Consider the following 27,493-nt stretch of genomic DNA (forward strand, 5'->3'; position numbering starts at 1 on the left):
GGCCATGAAGGCGGCCAGAGGCCATTACAATCTGCCCACAGGGGTAATAAGGCCGTGGGAGCAACACACTGAATCCTCTGTAGCATCACATACACCACAAGTAGAGACTGTAATGTAAACACAATGGTAAACACAATCTAGCAGATATGCACTCACACGCATAGATTAAAAAGTCAAGTAAGCTATGGTTGCCCTTCCTTTGACCTGTGTGTTGTCAAACAACGACTGACTGATTCATACTGACCAGTTTTCATTTGATATTAATAGTTCAGATTATGCATGCAATCCTGATGCATCATTTATGGCACGATTTTAAAACTCTACCATGAATGTGGCATCAGAATGTGTTTCATCATCAGCTCTGTTGTTTTATAAAGAGAAGTTGAAAGAGAAAATTCAATATTCATGTAGTTCGCTTCAGCGTCAATGTAAGATCAGATGAATGGAAGTTCCCCCAGATGAGCATCAAGCAGAAGTTTAAAGGAGCCCACTGTTCTTTATAAGGCCCACAACTATGTTGAATATGGCCACGGTCCATGCTCCGTAGCTATGTTCAACCATGCTTTCCATCTAATCCCACTAATACTTGGAGGACCTTCAGCAGTCTCCGAGGTCCATTTGCAGACTCCAATCCTAGCCTTCAACAGTGTGCTGTAACTTTGAATTGACTTAACAAGGTCAATGGTGTGTAGATGTGAATGGCATCAGGCTTCTAGTGCCAGGATGTGACCTCAGGCTAAAGTTATGACAGGAGGTTGACAGTGTTGGACCTGTTGTAATCACTGATGTCACGTGTAGAAATGTCACAGACACTCTTGATTGGCTACTTGAACACAGCAGTGTATGATGGGGATGTTGAGTCATGGGAATGTTGAAATTAGGAGGACAGATATAAATACTTTTTGGATTGTCTCAGTAAGGAGACTTAAATAGCTCTGTAGCAAACCAATACTGTATGCCACAATATAATGCACGTAAAGTGCAGAAGTGAAAAGATAAACAGTAACCAGGTTTTCATCCAACCTTTTTATGCGAGTAAAGTACATGTCGGAAAAACATTTTCACTACAGGCCTGATGGAAACAGCAAATTTGCCAGTAAATGTTCCAATTGTCAACAAAACAAAATACGCTAGACAAGGTGGGATCTTTACGTGTCTATATAATTAATTATGCAACAAATGGCGCAAATATTGATATAATAACCATCATAGCGAAGTAAACTTTGAGTCACGCGATGACATGTTATGTGGTCCTCCCTCTACGACTCGGGAACGTATGCGATGGAAACCCATTTAACTTGTATTTTTTATTAGTTTATTGGGAATTTAACCGCAAAAGTAATTTTTATGTGCACTACGTCATCACTTTTATCTGCAACTAGTCAATTTGATGTAAATACATCTGGTGGGACATTTTTTGAATATTTGCATAAAAATCTGTCGGCAATTGGATGGAAAGCTAGCCAGTAACCACGTCTCTGTCCACAGTTTTATGTGAGTAAAGACATACTGTATAAACAAAATCACAACAGCTGTGATGGAAACAGGAAGTTTCGGTACAATTTTATGAATGTTGACAGATAATTTGATCGTTGTACATCTTATAGTGTCTGTAAAATGTATTATGTGACAAATAGCAGTGGAAATGTCATTATGCACAAATATTGATATAATAACCATCATATCGAAGTAAACATGGAGTCACGCGATGATGTGGTGTGTGGTCCTCCCACTAGGACTCTGGAAACCATGCAGTTTAATTGCTCTATGATCTTGATGCACCTTTCCAATAAATATTGATGGTCTTATTTTGGTGACATGATGATTGCTGCTTGACTGCCGTTTGACAAATACAAATATTTTCACTGTTATCCATAATCTCATCATAATCTCATCCTATGACACATCAATGGTACATTTTGGTGTTTCTCAAGGTTCCATTTTAGGACCACTATTGTTTTCACTATGTTGTTTTCACTATATATTCTACCTCTTGGTGATGTCATTCGGAAACACAATGTTAATTTCACTGCTATGCGGACGACACACAGCTGTACATTTCGATGAAACATGGTGAAGCCCCAAAATTGCTTACCCTGGAAGCCTGTGTTTCACACATAAGGAAGTGGATGGTGACAAATGTTTTACTTTTAACTCGGACAAAACAGAGATGCTAGTTCTAGGTCTCAAGAAGCAAAGAGATCTGCTGTTTGATCTGACAATTAATTAGCCTTGATGGTTGTACAGTCGTCTCAAGTAAAACAGTGAAGGACCTCTGCATTACTCTCGACCCTGATCTCTCTTTTGACAAAAGATACAGTGCCTTCGGAAAGTATTGACTTGACTCAACTTTTTTCACATTTTGTTACGGTACAGCCTCATTCTAAAACGTATAAATAAAAATAAAACATATCCTAATCAATCTACACACAATAACCCATAATGGCAAAGCAAAATCAGGTTGAGAAATTTTTGCTGATGTATTAAAAATAAAACACTGAAATATAACATTTACATAAGTATTCAGACCCTTTACTCAGAACTTTGTTGAAGCACCTTTGGCAGCAATTACAGCCTTGAGCCTTCTTGGGTATGACGCTACAAGCTTGGCACACCTGTATTTGGGGAGTTTCTCCCATTCTTCTCTGCAGATCCTCTCAAGCTCTGTCACGTTGGATGGGGAGCGTTGCTGCACAGCTATTTTCAGGTCTCTCCAGAGATGTTCGATCGGGTTCAAGTCCGGGCTCTGGCTGGGCCACTCAAGGACATTCAGAGACTTGTCCCGAAGCCACTTCTGTATTGTCTTGGCTGTGTGCTTAGGGTTGTTGTCCTGTTGGAAGGTGAACCTTTGCCCCAGTCTGAGGTCCTGAGCGCTCATGAGCAGGTTTTCATCAAGGATCTCTCTGTACTTTGCTACGTTCATCTTTCCCTCGATCCTGACTAGTCTCCCAGTCCCTGCAGATGAAAAACATCTTTAGAGTCTTTAGGTGCCTTTTGGCAAACTCCAAGTGGGCTGTCATGTGCCTTTTACTGAGGAGTGGCTTCCGTTTGGCCACTCTACCATAAAGGCCTGATTGGTGGAGTGATGCAGAGATGGTTGTCCTTCTGGAAGGTTCTCCCATCTCCACAGATTGCTCAGTTTGGTCGGGACGGCTAGCTCTAGGAAGAGTATTGGCGGTTCCAAACATCTTACATTTAAGAATGATGGAGGACGCTGTATTCTTGGGGACCTTCAATGCTGCAGAATTGACTACGCTTCCCCAGATTTGTGCCTCGACACAATCCTGTTTCGGAGTTCTACGGATATTTACTTCGACCTCATGGCTTGGTTTTTGCTCTGGCATGCACTGTCAACTGGGACCTTATATAGACAGGTGTGTGCCTTTCCAAATAATGTCCAATCAATTGAATTTACCACAGGTGGACTCCAATCAAGTTGTAGAAACATCTCAAGGATGATCAATGGAAACAGGATGCACCTGAGCTCACTTTCGAGTCTCATAGCATAGGAGCTGAATACTTATGTAAACAAGGTATTTCTGTTGATAAATCAGCAAATATTTCTAAAAACCTGTGTGTAGATTGCTGAGGATTATTTTTATTCAACCCATTTTAGAGTAAGGCTGCAACATAACACAATTTGGAAAATGTCAAGGGGTCTGAATACTTTCTGAAGGCACTGTATCAAGAATGTTTCATGGGCAGCTTTTGTCCGTCTTCATAAAAATCTGAAACATTTTGTCAAAAAATTATGCAGAAAAGCTAATCCATGCTTTTGTCACTTATTGATTAGACTAGTGCAATGCGATACTCTCCGGCTATCCGGATAAAGCACTAAATAAACTTCAGTTAGTGCTAAATACGGCTGCTAGAATCTTGACTAAAACCCCCAAAATGTTGAATATTACTCCAGTGCTAGCCTTTCTGGCTTCCTGTTAAGGCTAGGACTGATTTCAAGGTTTTACTCTTAATCTACAAAGCATTACATGGACTTGCTCCTACCATCTTTCCGATTTGGTCCTGCCGTACATACCTACATGTACGCTATGGTCACAAGACGCAGGCCTCTTTATTGTCCCTAGAATTTATAAGAAAACAGCTGGAGGCACGGCTTTCTCCTATAGAGCTCCATTTTTATGGAATGGTCTGCCGATCCATGTGAGAGACACAGACTCAGTCTCGGCCTTTAAGTCTTTACAGAAGACTCATCTCTTCAGTAGGTCCTATGATTGAGTGTAGTGTGTCCCAGGGGTGCAGTGGAGTGACGAACCACCCTTGCTGTCTCTGCCTGGCTCCCCTCTCTCCACTGGGATTCTCTGCCTCTGAACCTATTACGGGAGCTCAGTCACTGGCTTACTAGTGCTCTTCCGTGCCGTTCCTGGGAGGGGTGCGTCACGTCGTGCTAGGCTTTTTTCGCTATACTTGACTTGAGTGGGTTGAGTCACTGACGTGATCAACCTGTCCGGTTTTGCGCTCCCTCGGGCTTGTGCGGTGGAGGAGATTTTCGTGGGCTGTACTCAGCCTTACCTCAGTGTAGTAAGTTGGTGGTCTGTTGATATCCGCCTAGTAGTGTGGAGGCTGTGCCTTGGCAAAGTGGGTGGGGTTATATCCTGCCTGGTTGGCCCTATGCTGCAATAGTCTATGTGCCGTGGGCCTAGGGTCAGTCTGTCCTATCTGGTGAAATTCTTCTGTCTTATCTGGTGTCCTGTGTGATCTTAAGTATGCTCCCTCTAATTCTCCCATCTCTCTTTCTCGCTCTCTCTCTCCCCCCTCGCGGAGGACCTGAGCCCTAGGACCATGCCTCAGGACTACCTAGCCTGATTACTCCTGGCTTTCCCTGTCCCCAGTCCACCTGGTTGTGCTATTGATCCAGTTTCAACTGTTCTGCCTGCGACCCTCCCTCTCCTTCTCTCGCTCTCTGTCTCTCTCTCTCTCAGTCTCGCTCTCTATCTCTCCCTCTCTACTGCATCTGCTGTCTTGACCTCTGAATGCTCGGTTATGAAAAGCCAACTGACATTTACTCCTGAGGTGCTGACCTGTTGCACCCTCTACAACCACTGTGATTATTATTTGACCCTGCTGGTCATCTATGAACGTTTCAACATCTTGAAGAATGATCTGGCCTTAATGGCCGTGTACTCTTATAATCGCCACCCGGCACAGCCAGAAGAGGACTGGCCACCCCTCAGAGCCTGGTTCCTCTCTAGGTTTCTTCTTATGTTCCTGCCTTTCTAGGTATGTTTTCCTAGCCACCGTGCTTCTACATCTGCGTTGTTTGCTGTTTGGGGTTTTAGGCTGTGTTTCTGTATAAGAACTTTATAAATACATTTGATTTGATGTTGGCTAGCCTATCCACACAGCCTACCCGCACTGTATCTGCGAGCTGTTGGCTAGAGCGCACGTGCCAAGACCAGAGTAGGAACATTTGTTATTTAATCTAACAGATTTTGTGACAAAACTATCGGTAGTTGAAAATGCAATGGAAACGTGTAGCCGATGTGAAATGGCTAGTTAGTTAGCGGTGGTGCGCGCTAATAGCATTTCAATCGGGTGACGTAACTCGCTCTGAGACCTGAAGTAGTTGTTCCCCTTGCTCTGCAAGGGCCGTGGCTTTTGTGGCGCTATGGGTAATGATGCTTTGTGGGTGTCAGTTGTTGATGTGTGCAGAGGGTCCCTGGTTCAAGCCCAGGTTGGGGCGAGGAGAGGAACGGAAGCTATACTGTTACAAACGCATGAAACTTTTGATTTTTATTCGGTATATGAAAACTTTTGCAAAAAAATACATTTTGTGTGCACTATGTCATCACGCCCTAATTTTTATTTGCAACAAGTGAGTTTGGTGAAAACGCCACTGGTGGGAAAATTCGCATATCGTCTTTATGCAGATTTTAGAATATTTGCATGAAAATCTGTCGCCAATTGGATGGAAACCTAGCTAGTGATAGACATTATTTGATTACTCAACATAGGGAGGAGCTGGCTCAAAACTCAAAGGCCTGCACAATAATTATCTACTTACATTGCTAAATGTGTGTGTAGAATAACTAGTGTAGGATCCCATGTGATAGCATGGATGTGATGTGTGTGCTGAGTGGAAGATGTCTCTGTGAGATGTGTCCTGACAAATGAAAAGGTCAGTTTCTCTCATTATCTGTTCTATCTGTGCAGATCAGCTCACTGTGAAGCTCAGGCCCGTGTAAGTGTGATCATGCAGGACCAGGACCTAGTTTTAGTTGTCCATTATGGTCCAGGTCAAAGCCACTACATGGTACATACTGTATCCTTCATAGTGTCTCCTACTGTAGCCTATGTCACAGGAAAACCTCAAAGTGAACGTAACAGCCAATGATTTATTATCATGCTCTGTCAAACTCCCCAAACCCTTGTTTCCCTCTCTCCCAAAATACCGTGATCCGAGAGAAGGAAAGAGAGATGAAGAGAAGGAGAGAGAAAAGGAGCCTGTAGGACCATGTTTTATTTGTCTGCTTATCCCTCCCTGTGCTGAAATGTCACCAGGCTCTCAGGGAACTAAGCACTTAATGGAGAGCTCTCTGCGCCTTCATCTGCTCAAGGGTTCTTCTACACAGAGCTCTAGTCATCAGGTGGTGTAATATACTCTGATGTTAGACTCAAGGGTTCTTCTACACAGAGCTCTAGTCATCAGGTGGTGTAATATACTCTGATGTTAGACTCAAGGGTTCTTCTACACAGAGCTCTAGTCATCAGGTGGTGTAATATACTCTGATGTTAGACTCAAGGGTTCTTCTACACAGAGCTCTATTCATCAGGTGGTGTAATATACTCTGATGTTAGACTCAAGGGTTCTTCTACACAGAGCTCTAGTCATAAGGTGGTGTAATATACTCTGATGTTAGACTCAAGGGTTCTTCTACACAGAGCTCTATTCATCAGGTGGTGTAATATACTCTGATGTTAGACTCAAGGGTTCTTCTACACAGAGCTCTAGTCATCAGGTGGTGAAATATACTCTGATGTTAGACTCAAGGTGGGGAGTTTAGAATGGTTTCACCCTGAAATGACCATGAATTCACAGGGAATGAAATGTGTCCTCTAGAGTCTAGAGACTGTCAGCTGGCGTTGTTGGATTTAGCAGGAATTATGGGGAATTTACAGTGGAATGCCCAACAGACTACAAAGACCACCGCGAAGTCCCACAAGTCTAAGAAGTTGTATTAAAAACAACCATGAACAGGAAACCATGGCAGCATAATTGACTTTAGGATTATTAGGGAGACAATTAGAGAGTTTGGTTGTCCATGAATTTGTTTTTAAAAACATTTTACTCCAGCTTGCTGGCAAACATTGTGAAAGAATGCAGAATTACCCAGACAAAGGACACATCCAAGTTTGTGGTCTTCATTCCTTCCCTGAATCTGCTCTGTATTGCAGAGTTGACTCTGCCTGTCTAATGGTCGGCTGCAAATTGCAGTCTTGTTAAACGTCTTGTTAATGTTGTTGATGCGGTGCTGATATGAGGCTGTGATTTGATTTGTATTCACTGGGAAATTATTTCCATAAGGGCATCCTCTAAATGACAGGGTAATGTGTGTTGCGACTGAAGTGGTCCCTGGGGATTGGCCATGCAACACAACACACACACATTCATCTACAGAAAGAAACACACATACATGTACAACTCTCACAGGCATGCATGTACCCTCACACCCAGTGCTCCCACAGGCACCTGTCTGTGCCTCAAAAATGTGCCATGAATAAATGAGAGGCCTCCTCTCCAAACACAAGCTGTCAGACACAAAGATGGGTAAATATCACACTGCCAATCACTGGTTGCCATGGATACCATTCTCACCTCTGTCTCTCTTCCTCTCTCTCTCTCTGCAGGTTTCAGGATGACAGGGGGTATGTGTTGTACCCCCAGATAGGGGATCGTCTAGACCTGATCTGCCCAGCCTCCAACCCCCAAGGCCCCCGCTCCCCCAGTGAGTATGAGTACTACAAGCTGTACCTGGTGTCCACGCGCGAGCAGGCTGACCGCTGTGAGGTGATGGGCGCGCCAAACCTGCTGCTCACCTGTGACAAGCCCAACAGTGACATGCGCTTCACCATCAAGTTCCAGGAGTTCTCCCCCAACCTGTGGGGACATGAGTTCAAGACCCTGCAGGACTACTACATCATAGGTGAGGGGATGTGTGTGCATGTGTATGTCTGCATGTGAGAGAGAGGATCGGATGTGTGTGTGTGAAAAGGCACACGTTTTAGAAATGTCTGGTATGCACAATGGAAGCACTGTCATTACAGAACACCTTGGAAACACTATCGTTACAGAACACCATTGAAGAACTATCGTTACAGAACACCATGGAAACACTATCATTACAGAACACCATGGAAACACTATCATTACAGAACACCATGGAAACACTATCATTACAGAACACCATGGAAGCATTATCATTACAGAACACCATGGAAGCTCTATTGTTACAGAACACCATGGAAACACTATCATTACAGAACACCATGGAAAAACTATAATTACAGAACACCATGGAAGCTCTATTGTTACAGAACACCATGGAAACACTATCATTACAGAACACCATGGAAAAACTATAATTACAGAACACCATGGAAACACTGTCGTTATAGAACACCATGGAAACACTATCATTACAGAACACCATGGAAGCACTATCGTTACAGAACACCATGGACATACTATTGTTACTGTCACGTCCTGACCAGTAAAAAGGGTCATTTATCATTGTAGTTGGTCAGGGCGTGGCAGGGGGTGTTGTTTTTGTGTGTTTTGGGGTTTGTTTGTTTCCAGGGGATATGTTCTAGTTTTCATTTTCTATGTTCGTTTTTCTTTGTGTGGCCGAGTATGGTTTCCAATCAGAGGCAGGTGTCGTTGGTTGTCTCTGATTGGAAGCCATACTTAGGCAGCTTGTTTGTTTCCTGTGGGTTGTGGGTGGTTGTTTCCTGTACAGTCTGAGAACCTTACGGAACTGTTGATTGTCGGTTTGTTATTTTTGTCTAAGTGTTCACGTTATTACGATAATAAAAGAAGATGAGCACTATACCCTCTGCGCTTTGGTCCCCTTTCATCGACACTTATGACAGTTACAGAACACCATGGAAACACTATCGTTACAGAACACCATGAAGACACTATCATTACAGAACACAATGGAAACACTATGGTTACAGAACACCATGGAAACACTATGGTTACAGAACACCATGGAAACGCTATGATTACAGAACACCATGGAAATGCTATCGTTACAGAACACCATAGAAACGCTATCATAACAGAACACCACGGAAACACTATCATTACAGAACACCATGGAAACACTATCATTACAGAACACCATGGAAACACTATCATTACAGAACACCATGGAAACACTATCTTTACAGAACACCATGGAAACACTATCTTTACAGAACACCATGGAAACACTATCGTTACAGAACACCATGGAAACACTATCTTTACAGAACACATTGGAAGCACTATCGTTACAGAACACCAGTGAAGAGCTATTATTACAGAACACCATGGAAACACTATCGTTACAGAACACAATGGAAACACTATCGTTACAGAACACAATGGAAACACTATTGTTACAGAACACCATGGAAACGCTATCGTTACAGAACACCATGGAAACGCTATCGTTACAGAACACCATGGAAACACTATCGTTACAGAACACAATGGAAACACTATCGTTACAGAACACAATGGAAACACTATTGTTACAGAACACCATGGAAACACTATTGTTACAGAACACCATGGAAACACTATCGTTACAGAACACCATGGAAACACTATCGTTACAGAACACATTGGAAACACTATCGTCACAGAACACAATGGAAACACTATCGTCACAGAACACAATGGAAACACTATCATTACAGAACACCATGGAATCGCTATCGTTACAGAACACCATGGAATCGCTATCGTTACAGAACATCATGGAAGAACTATCAATACAGAACACCATGGAAACACTATCATTACAGAAAACCATGGAAACACTATCGTTACAGAACACCATGGAAGAGCTATCGTTACAGAACACAATGGAAACACTATCGTTACAGAACACCATGGAAACGCTATCGTTACAGAACACCATGGACACTATGGTTATAGAACACCATGGAAACACTATCGTTACAGAACACCATGGAAACACTATCGTTACAGAACACCATGGAAGAGCTATCGTTACAGAACACAATGGAAACACTATCGTTACAGAACACCATGGAAACACTATTGTTACAGAACACCATGGAAACACTATCATTACAGAACACCATGGAAACGCTATCGTTACAGAACACCATGGACACACTATGGTTATAGAACACCATGGAAACACTATCGTTATAGAACACCATGGAAACACTATCGTTACAGAACACCATGGAAACACTATCGTTACAGAACATTTCAGGAAAAAGTTATGCTGTACATTTATGTTTGTGCTCCTTAACATTCCAGTTTGTCATGCATTTCTGTGTCTCTATGAGAAAGAATTTCCATATGTCTCTCACAACAAGGATGACAACAGATCAGCCCCTCGGGGTGGCAGAATGTGTGCGTGTGTGCACGTGCATGTGTATGTGTATACGTGTGTGTGTGTGTATGTGTGTGCACGTGTACTTGTGCACGTGTGTGTGTGTGTGCACGTGTATGTGTGTGCGTGTGTATGTGTGTGCACGTGTACTTGTGCACGTGTGTGTGTGTGTCTGTGTGTGTGTGTGTGTGTGTGTGATGTCTGGGGCTCAGGAGTGTGTGTACTCCTCTGCATGACAGGAGCATGTCAGCAGATCTCTATATGGGCCTGCTCTGATCCAGCCATGACAGACAGCGACGAGACACAGTGTCACTCACATCGGATCCACTCCCCACACTGGGGAAATAAGGAAAGGAATGATGATACACTCTTGTATTGTAAATCCAAACAAGAGTGCTTGGAAAATATGCTCACTGCATGTAGACCAGATGCATATTTTTCTTCAATTGAATCTTTACAAAGGTTATGAAATGGTTGTATATTCTGATGTGGGCATTCTGGCATAGTTTTGTCTTCTACCTTTATGACAGATGCTAGATGGACAGGCGCGTGTGGCGTGTGTGTGTGTTAGTGTGTGTGTGTGTGTGTGTGTGTGTGTGTGTGTGTGTGTGTGTGTGTGTGTGTGTGTGTGTACGTGCGTACGTGTGTGAACCTAACCATGGGGAAATCACATTTAATTAACCTATCTTGGCATTTGTTAATTTTTCCAATATGGCAGTAATGAGTTGGAGCACTGAGAGACAGAAAGCTGGGCGAGGAGAGGGAATTCACTCACCGGCCTGCTGTTTTACATATTTGCATAAACATGTTGAGGTCATTTGAGCACTGGTGTTTAATTGACCGTAATGCACCATGGAGAGCTCAAGGACACAGTGGGGGAATGACCCAGTCGACTGGGACTCCAGCCCACAGCTCAGAGTCAGGCAGCTAGCCATACCACAGCCACACTAGACCAGCCTAGCCAGCAAACATGGCACTCAGGGCCAAAGCTGCAGGTGTGTGTGTGTGTGTGTGTGTGTGTGTGTGTGTGTGTGTGTGTGTGTGTGTGTGTGTGTGTGTGTGTGTGTGTGTGTGTGTGTGTGTGTGTGTGTGTGTGTGTGTCTAGGTGTGTGTGTGTCTAGGTGTGTGTGTCTAGGTGTGTGTGTCTAGGTGTGTGTGTGTGGTGTGTGTGTGTGTGTGTGTGTGTGTGTGTGTGTGTGTGTGTGTGTGTGTGTCTAGGTGTGTGTGTGTCTAGGTGTGTGTGTGTGTGTGTGTGTGTGTGTGTGTGTGTGTGTGTGTGTGTGTGTGTGTGTGTGTGTGTGTGTGTCTAGGTGTGTGGGTATGTCAGCTTTTTTAGCTTTGGGTTTCACGTATTGTGCTCAGTAGTGATGTTGCATCCGGCATCCGGTTAGATAAAGTCAGACAAGTTGATGCAGGTATGTTGATGCAGTTGAGGCAGTTGATGCAGGGGGTGGCAGCTAGCCTAGGGGTTAGAGGCAGCTAGCCTAGGGGTTAGAGGCAGCTAGCCTAGGGGTTAGAAGCAGCTAGCCTAGGGGTTAGAGGCAGCTAGCCTAGGGGTTAGAGGCAGCTAGCCTAGGGGTTAGAGGCAGCTAGCCTAGGGGTTAGAGGCAGCTAGCCTAGGGGTTAGAGGCAGCTAGCCTAGGGGTTAGAAGCAGCTAGCCTAGGGGTTAGATGCAGCTAGCCTAGGGGTTAGAGGCAGCTAGCCTAGGGGTTAGAGGCAGCTAGCCTAAGGGTTAGAAGCAGCTAGCCTAGGGGTTAGAGGCAGCTAGCCTAGGGGTTAGAGGCAGCTAGCCTAGGGGTTAGAGGCAGCTAGCCTAGGGGTTAGAAGCAGCTAGCCTAGGGGTTAGAGGCAGCTAGCCTAGGGGTTAGAGGCAGCTAGCCTAGGGGTTAGAGGCAGCTAGCCTAGGGGTTAGAAGCAGCTAGCCTAGGGGTTAGAAGCAGCTAACCTAGGGGTTAGAGGCAGCTAGCCTAGTGGTTAGAGGCAGCTAGCCTAGGGGTTAGAGCGTTGGGCCAGCAAATGAAAGGTTGCTGGATTTGAATCCCTGAGCTGACAAGGTAAACATCTGTTGTTCTGCCCCTGAAGAAGGCAGTTAACCCACTGTTCCCTGGTAGGCCGTCATTGTAAATAAGAATTTGTTCTTAAATGACTTGCCTAGTTAAATAAAGGTAAATATATATATACACTGCTCAAAAAAATAAAGGGAACACTTAAACAACACAATGTAACTCCAAGTCAATCACACTTCTGTGAAATCAAACTGTCCACTTAGGAAGCAACACTGATTGACAATAAATTTCACATGCTGTTGTGCAAATGGAATAGACAACAGGTGGAAATTATAGGCAATTAGCAAGACACCCCCAATTAAGGAGTGGTTCTGCAGGTGATGACCACAGACCACTTCTCAGTTCCTATGCTTCCTGGCTGTGTTTTGGTCACTTTTGAATGCTGCCGGTGCTTTCACTCTAGTGGTAGCATGAGACGGAGTCTACAACCCACACAAGTGGCTCAGGTAGTGCAGCTCATCCAGGATGGCACATCAATGCGAGCTGTGGCAAGAAGGTTTGCTGTGTCTGTCAGCGTAGTGTCCAGAACATGGAGGCGCTACTAGGAGACAGGCCAGTACATCAGGAGACGTGGAGGAGGCCGTAGGAGGTCAACAACCCGCTACCTCCGCCTTTGTGCAAGGAGGAGCAGGAGGAGCACTGCCAGAGCCCTGCAAAATGACCTCCAGCAGGCCACAAATGTGCATGTGTCTGCTCAAACGGTCAGAAACAGACTCCATGAGGGTGGTATGAGGGCCTGACGTCCACAGGTGAGGGTTGTGCTTACAGCCCAACACCGTGCAGGACATTTGGCATTTGCCAGAGAACACCAAGATTGGCAAATTCGCCACTGGCGCCCTGTGCTCTTCACAGATGAAAGCAGGTTTACACTGAGCACATGTGACAGACGTGACAGAGTCTGGAGACGCCGTGGAGAACGTTCTGCTGCCTGCAACATCCTCCAGCATGACCGGTTTGGCGGTGGGTCAGTCATGGTGTGGGGTGGCATTTCTTTGGGGGGCTGCACAGCCCTCCATGTGCTCGCCAGAGGTAGCCTGACTGCCATTAGGTACCGAGATGAGATCCTCAGACCCCTTGTGAGACCATATGCTGGTGCGGTTGGCCCTGGGTTCCTCCTAATGCTAGACCTCATGTGGCTGGAGTGTGTCAGCAGTTCCTGCAAGAGGAAGGCATTGATGCTATGGACTGGACCGCCCGTTCCCCAGACCTGAATCCAATTGAGCACATCTGGGACATCATGTCTCGCTCCATCCACCAACGCCATGTTGCACCACAGACTGTCCAGGAGTTGGCGGATGCTTTAGTCCAGGTCTGGGAGGAGACCCCTCAGGAGACCATCCGCCACCTCATCAGGAGCATGCCCAGGCGTTGTAGGGAGGTCATACAGGCACGTGGAGGCCACACACACTACTGAGCCTCATTTTGACTTGTTTTAAGGACATTACATCAAAGTTGGATCAGCCTGTAGTGTGGTTTTCCACTTTAATTTTGAGTGTGACTCCAAATCCAGACCTCCATGGGTTGATAAATTGGATTTCCATTCAGCACATTCAACTATGTAAAGAAAAAAGTATTTAATAAGATTATTTCTTTCATTCAGATCTAGGATGTGTTGTTTAAGTGTTCCCTTTATTTTTTTGAGCAGTATATATTGTAAGAGTGGTAGACACAGTCATGTTTTACTGTCAGATTAGCGTATTCAGTGAGCGGTTCTCCTGCGCTGCGTTTATAATAGCTCTGACAACTTGGTTTGATTGCTCTGCAGTCATGTGGCTCTTTTCACTTCAGCCAAGACAACATGAGTGATGAAAGTGGCAGTCAAACAACACAATGCATGAGAGGAGGAAAGGGGATACCTAGTCAGTTGTACAACTGAACGCATTCAACTGAAATGTGTCTTCCGCATTTAACCCAACCCCTCTGAATCAGAGAGGTGCGGAGGGCTGCCTTAGTCCACATCCACGTCATCAGCATCCGGGGAACAGTGCCTTGCTCGGGGATTCGATCCAGCAACTTTTCGGTTTCTGGCCCAACACTCTAACCACTAGGCTACCTGCCGCCCCAGGGTTACTGTGTGTTTGGACGTTTCTCATTCTGATGTTCCACGTGTGACTGTGTGTGTTTGTGTGTGTGTGTGTGTGTGTGTGTGTGTGTGTGTGTGTGTGTGTGTGTGTGTGTGTGTGTGCGTGCGTGTGTGTGTGTTTTGCTTGACTGTGCATTTTTCTGTGTGCATATATGAGTGTGTTGGCTGTTGGTAGGTTGGCCTGTGACCGTTTGTGTTTCATGGTGTCATGGTGCATCAGCCTGTGCTGTTTAGAGAGGTTAATAATTGAGGAGCTTGTTGTATTATTTATCAGTGTTAAACTGAAATAACAAAAAAGGAATAGACAGTTTGCTCGCTCAGTGCGTGTGTGTGTGTGTGCTTAAATGTGAGTGCATACGTCTGTGTATGCCGTAAATATGTTTTGGCATAGATTTTTTGGGGGTGATAAACTCAAAGGCACAGACAGAGAGAGAGTCTGACAGAGAAAGAGAGAGGGTTAAGGAGAGATGCAGATTGGGCAGAGACTGTGAGAGAACATGGGCCACTCGCTAGTGACAGTCCAGTCACTGTACCCAGTGTGTGTGTGTGTGTGTGTGTGTGTGTGTGTGTGTGTGTGTGTGTGTGTGTGTGTGTGTGTGTGTGTGTGTGTGTGTGTGTGTGTGTGTGTGTGTGTGTGTGTGTGTGTGTGTGTGTGTGTGTGTGTGTGTGTGTGTGTGTGTGGTGAAGGAGGAGGGGGCTATGTGATTACTGTGAATAACACAAAGTGACATGTGGCCTCCCCGATCTAGGTCAACAATCGAAACCGCACCACACTGTGGTGTGTGTGTGTGTGTGTGTGTGTGTGTGTGTGTGTGTGTGTGTGTGTGTGTGTGTGTGTGTGTGTGTGTGTGTGTGTGTGTGTGTGTGTGTGTGTCCGTGTGTGTGTGTGTCCGTGTGTGATTTCTTCACTGATAAAGGTCATGATGTAAGACTCCCACACTAATTGGATTGAGGAAGTTTAACACAGTGATTCATTAACCTTCTGGCTCTGGCAGCAACTCGTATTAACACACACTCTCTCTCACACAAACACTCTCTCTCACACACACACACAGAAGCATATTGCTGAGCATTCTGGATCTCTTCGCTGAAAGAAGTTTCAAATAGAAAACTTTTTTACATGGAGGCAGGAATTCCGCAGGGAATTTCTTTCTCTCTTTCTCTCTCTAGCTATCTCTCTCTATCTCTCGTTCTCATACACACACACTTTGAATAAAGGCTATTTTTACAGACAGCTGTGTGAGCAGAGAGAGATTACAGTGGTCAGGGGATTGGGGAAATTCTCTCCACCAGCTGTTAACTAGAGACTAGGACAGAGGGGGATGGAGGAATGGAGGATGGAGGGAGAGAAATAGAGAGGGATGGTGAAAGACAGACAGGCAGACAGATAGAGGGAGGGAGGAGAGAGAGGATACCAGCATAATATAGAGTTGATCTCTGTAACTGGGGTATTCAATATAACATGCACTTGTAGAGCTAAATACTGTACTCATAGGCTGCCATACACTCTTTCACAAATGATCACACACACACACACACACATTCTCCTACCACCCTTGAGGCTTTGGCATTGTTGTCTCTATGGGATTTGATGTTATGCCAGAGGCTTAATTTACGGTATGGTCCTCAGTCCCCAAGCAGCTAATTCTTTAATAGACGTAGAAAATGCCCAACAATCTGCCCGTGTGGAGCGTGGAGCATGATGGTGATGATGTAATGGCTTCAGGAAGAGGATCTTTGTAGTCATCACCATCACTATAATCTGACTATGTCTCCTCTCTTCAGGTACTAGAGACAGACTGGCAGACTGCGCGACTTGTACAAGGCAAGCAGGTACGAGCTCCGCAAATCCATTAGGGGCGCAAAAGGACAATACAAACTCAAACTTTAATTGATGTTCGACAACTCAGACTCATGACAAATGGCAAGGACAACAGGCTATCACGGACTACAAAGGCAAATCCAACTGTGTGGTGCCCACCGAAGCCTCCCTCCCAGACGAGCTTAACACATTCTATGCTCGCTTCGAGGCAGACAATACCGAGCCATCCAGGAACGCTGTCTTGCTGCTCCGGATGACCAGGTGCAAACTCTCCAAAGAGTGAATACAAAAAATAAAAATAAAATATCTAGGCTTGTAGGCTTGCGTCTGGTAGGCTTGCATTAATAGACAGCCGCGAGCTGTCCATTAACGCAAGCCTACCAGACGATCTAAATACCTTCTATGCGCGCTTCAAGGCTAGCAACACTGAATTATGCATGAGAGCACCAGCTGTTCTGGATGACTGTGTGATCACGCTCTCAGTAGCCGATGTAAGAACTTTAAACACAACACAACGCCTCTTGTCCCACAGGAGACTGAAAAGATTCGGCATGTGCCCTCAGATAAAAAGTTTTACATCTGTACCATTGAGCGCATCTTGACTGGTTGCATCACCGCTTGGTATAGCAATTACTTGGCATCTGACCACAAGGCATGACAGAGGGCAGTGCGTACTACCCAGTACATCACTTGAGCCGAGCTCCCTGCAGTCCAGGACCTCTATACTAGGCGGTGTCAGAGGAAGACCATAAAAATTGTCAAAGACTCCAGCAACCCAAGTCATAGACTGTTTTCTCTGCTATCGCACGGCAAGCGGTATCGATGCAGCAAGTCTGGAACCAACAGGACCCTGAACGGCTTCTATCCCCAAGATATAAGATTGCTAAATAGTTTGTTAAATACTTAACCGATAGCTACCCGGAATACCTGCATTGACCCTTTTTGAACTAACTATTTTTGACTCATCACATACGCTACTGTTACTGTTTATTATCTATCCCTGTAACGCTTGTCATTAGAAGGAGAAGTGGACCAAGGCGCAGCGTGGTAAGTGTTCATGATAATTTATTTCACAACACACTCAAACAAAATAACAAACGGTGAAAAAAACGAAAGCGCACAGTTTTATCAGGCTCAGGTGCTAAACAGAAAACAACCTCCCACAAACACAGGTGGAAAACAGGCTGCCTAAGTATGATTCCCAATCAGAGACAACGATAGACAGCTGCCTCTGATTGGGAACCACACTCGGCCCAAAAACAGCAGTCTAAGGCACTGCATCGAGGGGGTTGTGGTGTCACTACAGACCCGGGTTTGATCCCAGGCTGTGTCATAGCTGGCCGTGACTGGGAGACCCATGAGGCGGCGTACAATTGACCCAGCGTCGTCCGGGTTAGGAGAGAGTTTGGCAGGCCGAGATTTCCTTGTCCCATTGCGCTCTAGTGACTCCTGTGAAGGGCCGGGCGCATGCACGCTGACACGGTCACCAGGTGTATGGTGTTTCCTCCGACACATTAGTGTGGCTGGCTTCCGGGTTAAGCGGGCATTGTGTCAAGAAGCAGTGCGGCTTGGCTGGGTCACGTTTCGGAGGACGCACAGCTCTCGACCTTCGCCTCTCCTGAGTCCGTATGGGAGTTGCAGTGATGGGACAAGATTGTAACTACCAATTGGATACCACAAAATTGGGGAGAAAAAAGGGGTACTTTTTTTTATGTCTCGCGGGCCGGATTGAAGTGCCCGGCGGGCTGGATACGGCCCACGGGCCGTACTTTGCCCCCCCTTGGCCTAGCCCAAATCATTGTCACTATGCATTGAGGCAGGCAGCATACTCCTGGCATCCGCCAAACCCAGATTCGTCCGTCGGACAGCCAGAGGGTGAAGCGAGATTCATCATTCCAGAGAACGTGTTTCCACTGCTCCAGAGTTCAATGGCGGCGAGCTTTACACCACTCCAGCTGACGCTTGGCATTGCTCATGGTGATCTTAGGCTTGTGTGCGGCTGCTCGGCCATGGAAACCCATTTCATGAAGCTCCCGACAAACAGTTATTTTGATGACGTTGCTTCCAGTGGCAGTTTGGAGTGTTGCAACCGAGGACAAACGATTTTTACCTGCTGTGCGCTTTAGCACTCGGCAGTCCCGTTCTGTGAGCTTGTGTGGCCTACCACTTCGCGGCTGAGCCGTTGTTGCTCCTAGACGTTTCCACTTCACAATAACAGCATTTACAGTTGACCAGGGCAGAAATTTGACAAACGGGCTTACTTTTTCTTGAGCGAATGGTCAGGGGGCCGTAACACAATTACAAATAATTTATATACTGCAAATTGACCGCAAGAAGCCCAAACAGATATAACATTTGATGAAAACATAATCATTTCAAACCTTGCTTACATTTATTTGTATACAATCACATATATCTCTCTATTATGTGTGGGAATACTTTTGAACAGATTTCCAAATTAAAATCACTTTGAGCTGATATGCTGGTGTTTTTACAGTCATTTATGTCCCAAAATAAAATTAACATTTTATGTTCGAATTTTGCTCAGAAAACTTGGAGGGCCAAATAAAATTACCCGGGTGCCAAATTCGGGCCAGCGAGCCACCAGTTGGGGAAGTCTGGTGTACACCATGTGCATCCTGTACATATGACTAATAAAACTTGAGACATGTCAGGTGCCAGTCAGACTGTCTCCTCTCTTCAGGTACTAGAGATGAACCGAGCCCTGTCAGATGCCAGTCAGACTGTCTCCTCTCTTCAGGTACTAGAGATGAACCGAGCCCTGTCAGGTGCCAGTCAACCTGCTGAGTTGGCATCTAAGGCCTGACAGAGGGTCATGCTTAGTTTATGTGGTCTGTGAGCAAAAGTGTTATAACATGTCTCCAACCATAAAATGTTAGCTTTTATATTAGCGTGTCTGAAGTATTTTTAGATGTTGGCCTTTATACTCATATCTGATATTTGAAACGTATAGAAGATATAGGACATATTTGTTTTTGTACAGATACTGTAGATACAGTATATCCATTCCTTTCTTTTCTCCCATCTGTCCTGCTACCCTCCTCCAACCAGTGACATACTTTTAATGTATGCCATTAAGAAACTAATTAGGATAATGAACAGAGAGAGGGGGAGGCCCATCTTCTTTTCCCAGGTTTTGTAACGTAACAGGCCGTATCCTCTCGCCTCACACACACACAAAAGACACCCACCATCACACTGTGATGATACTGTAGAGCTTCACACAACACAGAGAGAAAACACACACACACACACACACACAGCTCACACATGTAATGCTGCTGCCCACACACACACACACACACACACACACACACACACACACACACACACACACACACACACACACACACACACACACACACACACACACACACACACACACACACACACACACACACAGCTAACACATGTAATACTGCTGTCACACACACACAGCTCACACATGTAATGCTGCTGTCACACACACACACAGCTCACACATGTAATGCTGCTGCCACACACACACACACACACACAGCTAACACATGTAATACTGCTGTCACACACACACAGCTCACACATGTAATGCTGCTGTCACACACACACAGCTCACACATACAGCTAACACATGTAATGCTGCTGCCACACACACAGTCACACACATACAGCTAACACATGTAATGCTGCTGCCACACACACACACACAGCTAACACATATAATGCTGCTGCCACTCACACAGTCACACAGCTAACACATGTAATGCTGCTGCCACACACACAGTCACACACATACAGCTAACACATGTAATGCTGCTGCCACTCACACAGTCACACAGCTAACACATGTAATGCTGCTGCCACTCACACAGTCACACAGCTAACACATGTAATGCTGCTGCCACACACACAGTCACACACACACAGCTAACACATGTAATGCTGCTGCCACTCACACAGTCACACAGCTAACACATGGAATGCTGCTGCCACTCACACAGTCACACAGCTAACACATGTAATGCTGCTGCCACACACACAGTCACACACACACAGCTAACACATGTAATGCTGCTGCCACTCACACAGTCACACAGCTAACACATGTAATGCTGCTGCCACTCACACAGTCACACAGCTAACACATGTAATGCTGCTGCCACACACACAGTCACACAGCTAACACATGTAATGCTGCTGCCACTCACACAGTCACACAGCTAACACATGTAATGCTGCTGCCACACACACAGTCACACACATACAGCTAACACATGTAATGCTGCTGCAACACACACAGTCACACACACACAGCTAACACATGTAATGCTGCTGCCACTCACACAGTCACACAGCTAACACATGTAATGCTGCTGCCACTCACACAGTCACACAGCTAACACATGTAATGCTGCTGCCACACACACAGTCACACACATACAGCTAACACATGTAATGCTGCTGCAACACACACATTCACACAGCTAACACATGTAATGCTGCTGCCACACACACAGCCACACAGGGACCTATCATTGACATAAGTAACACAAACAGAAGTAGCACAGCTAACATGTCTACACCCTCTCTCACTCCCCCCACTCTCTCTCTCTTTCTGTCTCTCTTTCTCTCTCTCTCTCTCTCTCTGTCTCTCTCTCCCTCCGTTTCTCCCGCACTCCCCCCTCACTCCTTCTCTCTATCTCTCTCTTTCTCTCTCTCTCTCTGTCTTTCTCCCTCCCTCTCTCTCTCCCTCTCACTTGCTCGCTCTTTCCATCACTCACTCTCTCTCTCTCTCTCTCTCTCGTTTTCCCCTTGGCTGTGCTCTGACTCGGTTGTCAGACTGGGTTAGTTTGGCTGGATAGCTCTCTATAATGTCTCTTTATTTGTTCTCCTCTTTGTGAAATGGGGTTGCAGTGTGGGGGCGGGCTCTGGCTTTTTGATTGTTCTCTAAGGGAAAGAGCCTTAACTGATGTAGAGCTATCTCAGATCCCCTTTCCATGTTCAACATTTCACCCCGCTCTCCTGTCAATAATACACCTATGCCGGGCTGGAACAACGATTCGCCTCACATAATGAACAAACATGATTAACTTTACACATGCTCAATTGGATGGAACATGGATGATAAGGGACACTTAAGTAGGCATTGGAGAATGCGTGTGAGCACTTGTGCCAGTGTGTGTAGGTGGCTAGGATTCTGTTTATCTTCATATCATAGGTTTTGGAGGTTGTGCGTGTGCGTCCTTGTGTGTTCGACAGTTGGATAATAATACATGGCGTTTAGGTGTGTTTGGTAATCTGTCCCAGGTAGTGTGTATCTGTCAGAGTGATCCAGGTAGAGCATAAGCAGCCATTACCGAGCTGATGGAGCCCACAGTTTTCTCTTTCAACTGTCTGCCTGTCTGACAATGTGCCTGTGTGTGTTTCCTCATCCTGTGTGTTATCTCTCTCCTCCTCCAGCGCCTTATCTCTCCCTATCTCCTCACTGGAGCTGACAGGAACATGACCCAGAAAACCCTTTCTGATTTCAGACTCCGATAGGGCCTCTACATCGCCTCACTCACTCACTCACTCTCACTCTCTCTCTCTCTCTCTCTCTCTCTCTCTCTCTCGCTCCCTCTCTCTCTCTCGCTCTCTTTTTCGCTCTCTCTCTTTCTCTCTCTCTCTCTCTCTCTTTTTCTCTTCCACTCTTTTTCCTCTTCTCTTCCAGCCCTCTAGTCCCGCTTCATCTCTCCTCACGTTACATATTCCTTGTTTCTTAATGTAGCTCTCCCTTCCTCTCTCCTCTTCTTTCTCCGTTTCCCCGTTCTCTCTAACTTCTATCTTATTTCGACCATCGTTTCACCATTTTCTAACCCATCCTCCCTGCACTCTTTTGGTCTGTCCTTATTTTACTGTGTTGGAAGTCTCTGTGGTTCGGCCTTCAGCATCATGCCTTATATCTATAGAACTAGTCTATGTGGAGAGAGGTACTCTGCAATGTGATGATGTACATAAAGTACCTGAAGTATTATGCTAACGAGGGGGACGTTTCTGTGCTGATGATGTAGACACAGGCACAGATGGTTGCAGAGACAGAAAGTGTGTTGACCAGAGCGGAACAGTGAGAGAGAAAAGACAAGGAAGGACATGGATGTTAAGTCACAGATGTGCATCTGACTATTCAACTAAAGTGAACCCTAACCCTAAGTCTGAGTACCTGCTTCAACTGCCAAGCCTTCTATTGGCTAATAACCACAGTTAGTATTCAGGACTGGGATCAGAAATCGGCTCTAGCATTTCTGACAAACCAGACCATTTTTTCCCCTTGAGGCCCCCACACCTGCCCATTTTGTTTATTGGAGCTGCCATTATTAGCCAGAAAATTGTCATTTTGTGCAAGAAACCCAAGTTAGACAGGCCCACTAGGTTAAAATTGTACCAGCCCATCTGGCATTTGCCCGAAATGCCAGATGGCCAGTCCACCCCTGACCTCATCCAATCAAAGAGAGGTGAAGCATCATCTGTTTCAATTGGTGTCCAATCAGGCGGTGTCCTCAGTGACTCCACCAATTACAGATTAGTGCACTGAGGCAGGGCCACTGCTATTTGGCTCTGGAGACACTGCTGCCCACACAGATTGGGGAAAATTGTTTAAGCACAATTTACAACTCAAATTCGATTTGAGAGAGGAAATATAGTGTGTGTTAACCTGTAAACAAATTATTTGAAGCATGCATGGAAAGAGATAGAACGGAGAATAGAGAGGGAAGAATTGGAGTGTTTGAGTAGCGATACAAGGAACCAATCCAACCCAGTTACCAGATTCTTGCCTAGCTAGAAAGCAGGTTTAAATCAATATGCAGTGGAACTTCTTGCAGTGGAATGGGATTGGTGAGTGTGAATGTAAATGTGCATTCTTGTAGCACATTACAAAATGTGTTTTAGACCATATATCTGGTTACTGAGTTTACATAGAATAGGACCCAATGTCTTGCATACAGAAAAGTATTTTACCATCAATACATCATTGCAATGGGTTTATTGTCCATCCTAAATGTATACATTTTAACATCTTTCCACCTACTGTAACAGCCAGCCAAGTGTAAAGCTGCATCTCTGCGAGATGAGCAGATTTTGCATTAGGGGAAGTTGAAGCCTGGCACTTGTTAATGTGCCCCTCAGCCACGACATAACTTCATCTGGGTCAGAGGTCAGAGTCCAACACTACTACACCGACCACTGATAGAGCAGCACTGTACTGCATGGAGCTCCGCTGAGTCCCATTTAGAACGTAGGTTACACACGTCTGCCAACCACACCCTGACACATGGACAGCAACAGATAACATGCTACCTGTCTCAGACCTGCTGTTTTCAACTCTCTAGAGACAGCAGGAGCGGTAGAGATACTCTGAATGATCGGCTATGAAAATCCAACTGACATTTACTCCTGAGGTGCTGACCTGTTGCACCCTCGACAACCACTGTGATTATTATTATTTGACCCTGCTGGTCATCTATGAACATTTGAACATCTTGGCCATGTTCTGTTATAATCTCCACCTGGCACAGCCAAAAGAGGACTGGCCACCCCTCATAGTTTTTCCTAGCCACTGTGCTTCTACACCTGCATTGCTTGCTGTTTGGGGTTTTATGCTGGGTTTCTGTACAGCACTTTGTGACATCAACTGATGTAAGAAGGGCTTTATAAATCAATTTGATTGAGATAACGGGCTCGTTAACAATGGGCTGATATTGGGCTACTGTACTTTAACAACTTCCAGACAAACTGCAGTCTAGATTTACAGCCATGTCTAGCCATACCTGTCCACTTCCCTTACAGTGGGAATTATTGACGTCCTTTCTGTAAAAAAAAGTTCAGATATGGCGCTATGTTCCCTGCACGTTGCAAGGCGCATGCTGGCAAACGAGTGCAGCAGAGTGTTTGAGTTCAGTGACCTCCCGTTGGACAGTGTCCCTGTTTTAACACCCTGTTGGACAGAGTGGGCTGAGAGTCCCCCAGTAGTGTAGCTGCTAATGCTGATGGAGCCCGGCCCATAAGACAGAGTGACAGCTGACTTGGGCTCAACTGAATTAGTATGTTGGGAGGGGGTTTTATTCAAGGCTCACAGATGTATTTAATTTCACATGGGATGGGTTAAACGGTTCATTAGACTTAGCCCCGTTAGAGGCGCGGTAAACCCATCTTTGGGAGTTTCGCTGCTTCCTCTATCCTTGGTCAAGATGGGTCAATCCCTTAGCTGCTGTCTCACTTAGGAGAGAGGGGAGGTTTGGTGAGGGGAGGGGTAGGGGTTAGGGCTAAGTGGGTCACTCGCTGGGTCAATTTAGGATGTGCCAGAGACGAAAACAGCCCTCCCCTCCTGTCTCTTGTTTGTGAATAAATCCCCTGTACAACAGAATGGGTGTGCTCATGTGTTAATGGGTCAGTCTCCTTGTTAAATGCATGAACATTTTTTCCCTTTTGTCTTCTGTTGGGGTTTTTCGGGGCAGACTTCCGCCTGTTTCTGTCCGTGGCTGTGCATCCCGCTCTCTCTCTTTCTCTCCTTCGCCACAGATCATCATCTCAATTACTCATTCCTTCTTTTCTCTCTTTCTCCTTTGCTCTTTCTCTCCGTTCTTCTTCTCTGTCTCTCTCCAAAGTTGGTCATCATCTCAATTACATCTCGATTGTGCATGCATGCATGTATATATGTGTGTCTATGTACTCCTGTGTGCGTGTGTGTCTGTCACATACACAATCATGTCATTAGCACTTTGTCATATCTGTTCAGTAAACCAGTGAACCTTTAAACTGAGACATGCGAGAGAGTCTGCTCAACTCAAATACCATACACCATGAAAGCCACCCTCCCTCACCCTCCCTCTCTAATAAACCCTCTCTATTTCATTCTTTATTTCTCATTCTCACCCTCTCTATTTCTCATTATTTATCGCTTTTCTGTTTATATATTGTTCTTACACCTCTCCTTCTCTTCCTCTTTGGGTATTCACTGTAGTGTTTTTGCGGACTAATACTGTCGCGAATACTAAATACTGTTGTAGAATACTGTAGTAGTTACTGTAGTGTTGCTGACATGACTGCAGTATACTGTAGTATTAACAATTTACTATATTATACAGTAAATCCTGTAGTAAAAACAACTATAGTAAACTATAGTAATTAATGTAGTGATTTTGCGGACTGCAGAATTTACTGTAGTGCTTTTGCAGATTGTAGTATACTGTAGTATTTACTGTAGTGTTGCTGACATGACTGCAGTATACTGTAGTATTAACAATTTACTATAGTATACAGTAAATACTGTAGTAAAAAAAACTATAGTAAACTATAGTAATTAATGTTGTGATTTTGCGGACTGCAGAATTTACTGTAGTGCTTTTGCGGATTGTAGTATATTGTAGTATTTACCAGAGGTGTGGCCTCGAGTCACATTACTTAGACTTGACTCTGACTCGAGTCACAAATATGATGACTTGCAACACGATTTTGACTTTAAAATCAACTATAGTAAACTATAGTAATTAATGTAGTGATTTTGCAGACTGCAGTATTTACTGTAGTGTTTTTGTGGTCTGTAGTACACAATAGTATTTACTACAGTGTTTGTTGCAGACAATACTGTAGTATTTATTAACTATAGTATTGTACAGTATACTACGAAATTCTATACTAAGTACTACACATGATCGAGGGATACTACAGTGTGTAATATAGTATTCTACAGTATAATACAGTTTACTACAGAATTCTATAATAAGTACTGCAGTATTCTACAGTAAACTGATTCAAGTCTGCAAAATCACTACATTGAATACTGTAGTAGAATACTGAAGTATTTACTGTAGAGTTGTGGACATGACTGTAGTATACTGTAGTATTACCTATAGTAATTTTGCGGACTGCAGTATACTGTAGTATTTACTATAGTATTCTACAGTATACTACAAAATGATATAGTAAGTACTACACATGTTCGAGGGATATTACAGTGTGTATGTAGTATAGTATTCCAAATGAAAACAAACTTTATTGGCCACATGTGCCGAATACAACAAGTGTAGACTTTACCGTGAAATGCTTACTTACAAGCCCTTAACCAACAGTGCAGTTCAAGAAGAAGAAAATATTTACCAAGTAGGCTAAAATAAAAAGTACCAATGAAAAGTAACACAATAAGAATAAGAATAACGAGGCTATATACAGGGGGCACTGATACCGAGTCAGTGTGCAGGGGTACAGGCTATGTAATCTGTACATGTAGGTGGGGGCGAAGTGACTATGCATAGGTAACAAACAAACAGCGAGTAGCAGCAGTGTACAAGGGTGGGGGGGGGGGGGTCAAAGTAAATTTTACCGATGGAGATTTTTATGAATTGTTCAGCAGTCTAATGGCTTGGGGGTAGAAGCTGTTGAGGAGACTTTTTGTCCTAGACTTGGTGCTCCGGTACCGCTTGCCATGCGGTAGCAGAGAAAACAGTCTATAACTTTGGTGACTGGAGTCTATGACAATTTTTTGGGCTTTCCTCTGACACCGCCTATTATATAGGTCCTGGATGTCAGGAAGCTTGGCCCCAGTGATGTACTGGGCCATTTACACTACCCTCTGTAGCGCCTTACGGTCAGATGCCGAGCTGTTGCCATACCAGGCGGTGATGAAACTGGTCAGGATGCTCTCGATGGTGCAGCTGTAGAACCTTTTGAGGATCTGGGGGCCCATGCAAAATCTTTTCAGTCTCCTGAGGGGGAAAAGGTTTTGTCGTGCCCTCTTCACGACTGTCTTGGTATGTTTGGACCATGACAGTTCGTTGGTGATGTGGACACCAAGGAACTTGAAACTCTCGACCCGCTCCACTACAGCCCCGTCGATGTTAATGGCGGCCTATTCGGCCCGCCTTTTCCTGTAGTCCACGATCAGCTCCTTTGTCT

The 27,493-nt window shown here is 44.9% G+C and overlaps 1 protein-coding gene across 1 annotated transcript in view; it reads left to right on the forward strand.

Annotated features, from left to right (window-relative positions):
• The window catches only part of LOC106563380 (ephrin-B2), a 61,434-nt gene that overhangs the window by 27,198 nt on the left and 6,743 nt on the right, over positions 1–27,493 (forward strand). Inside the window, exon 2 of the mRNA XM_014128888.3 lies at positions 7,864–8,159. Coding sequence (XP_013984363.1) covers positions 7,864–8,159 — 296 coding nt within the window. The remainder of the gene's footprint in view (positions 1–7,863; positions 8,160–27,493) is intronic.

This window comes from Salmo salar, chromosome 11 (genome assembly GCF_965601325.2).
Source record: "Salmo salar chromosome 11, fSalSal1, whole genome shotgun sequence".
Taxonomy (NCBI): domain Eukaryota; kingdom Metazoa; phylum Chordata; class Actinopteri; order Salmoniformes; family Salmonidae; genus Salmo; species Salmo salar.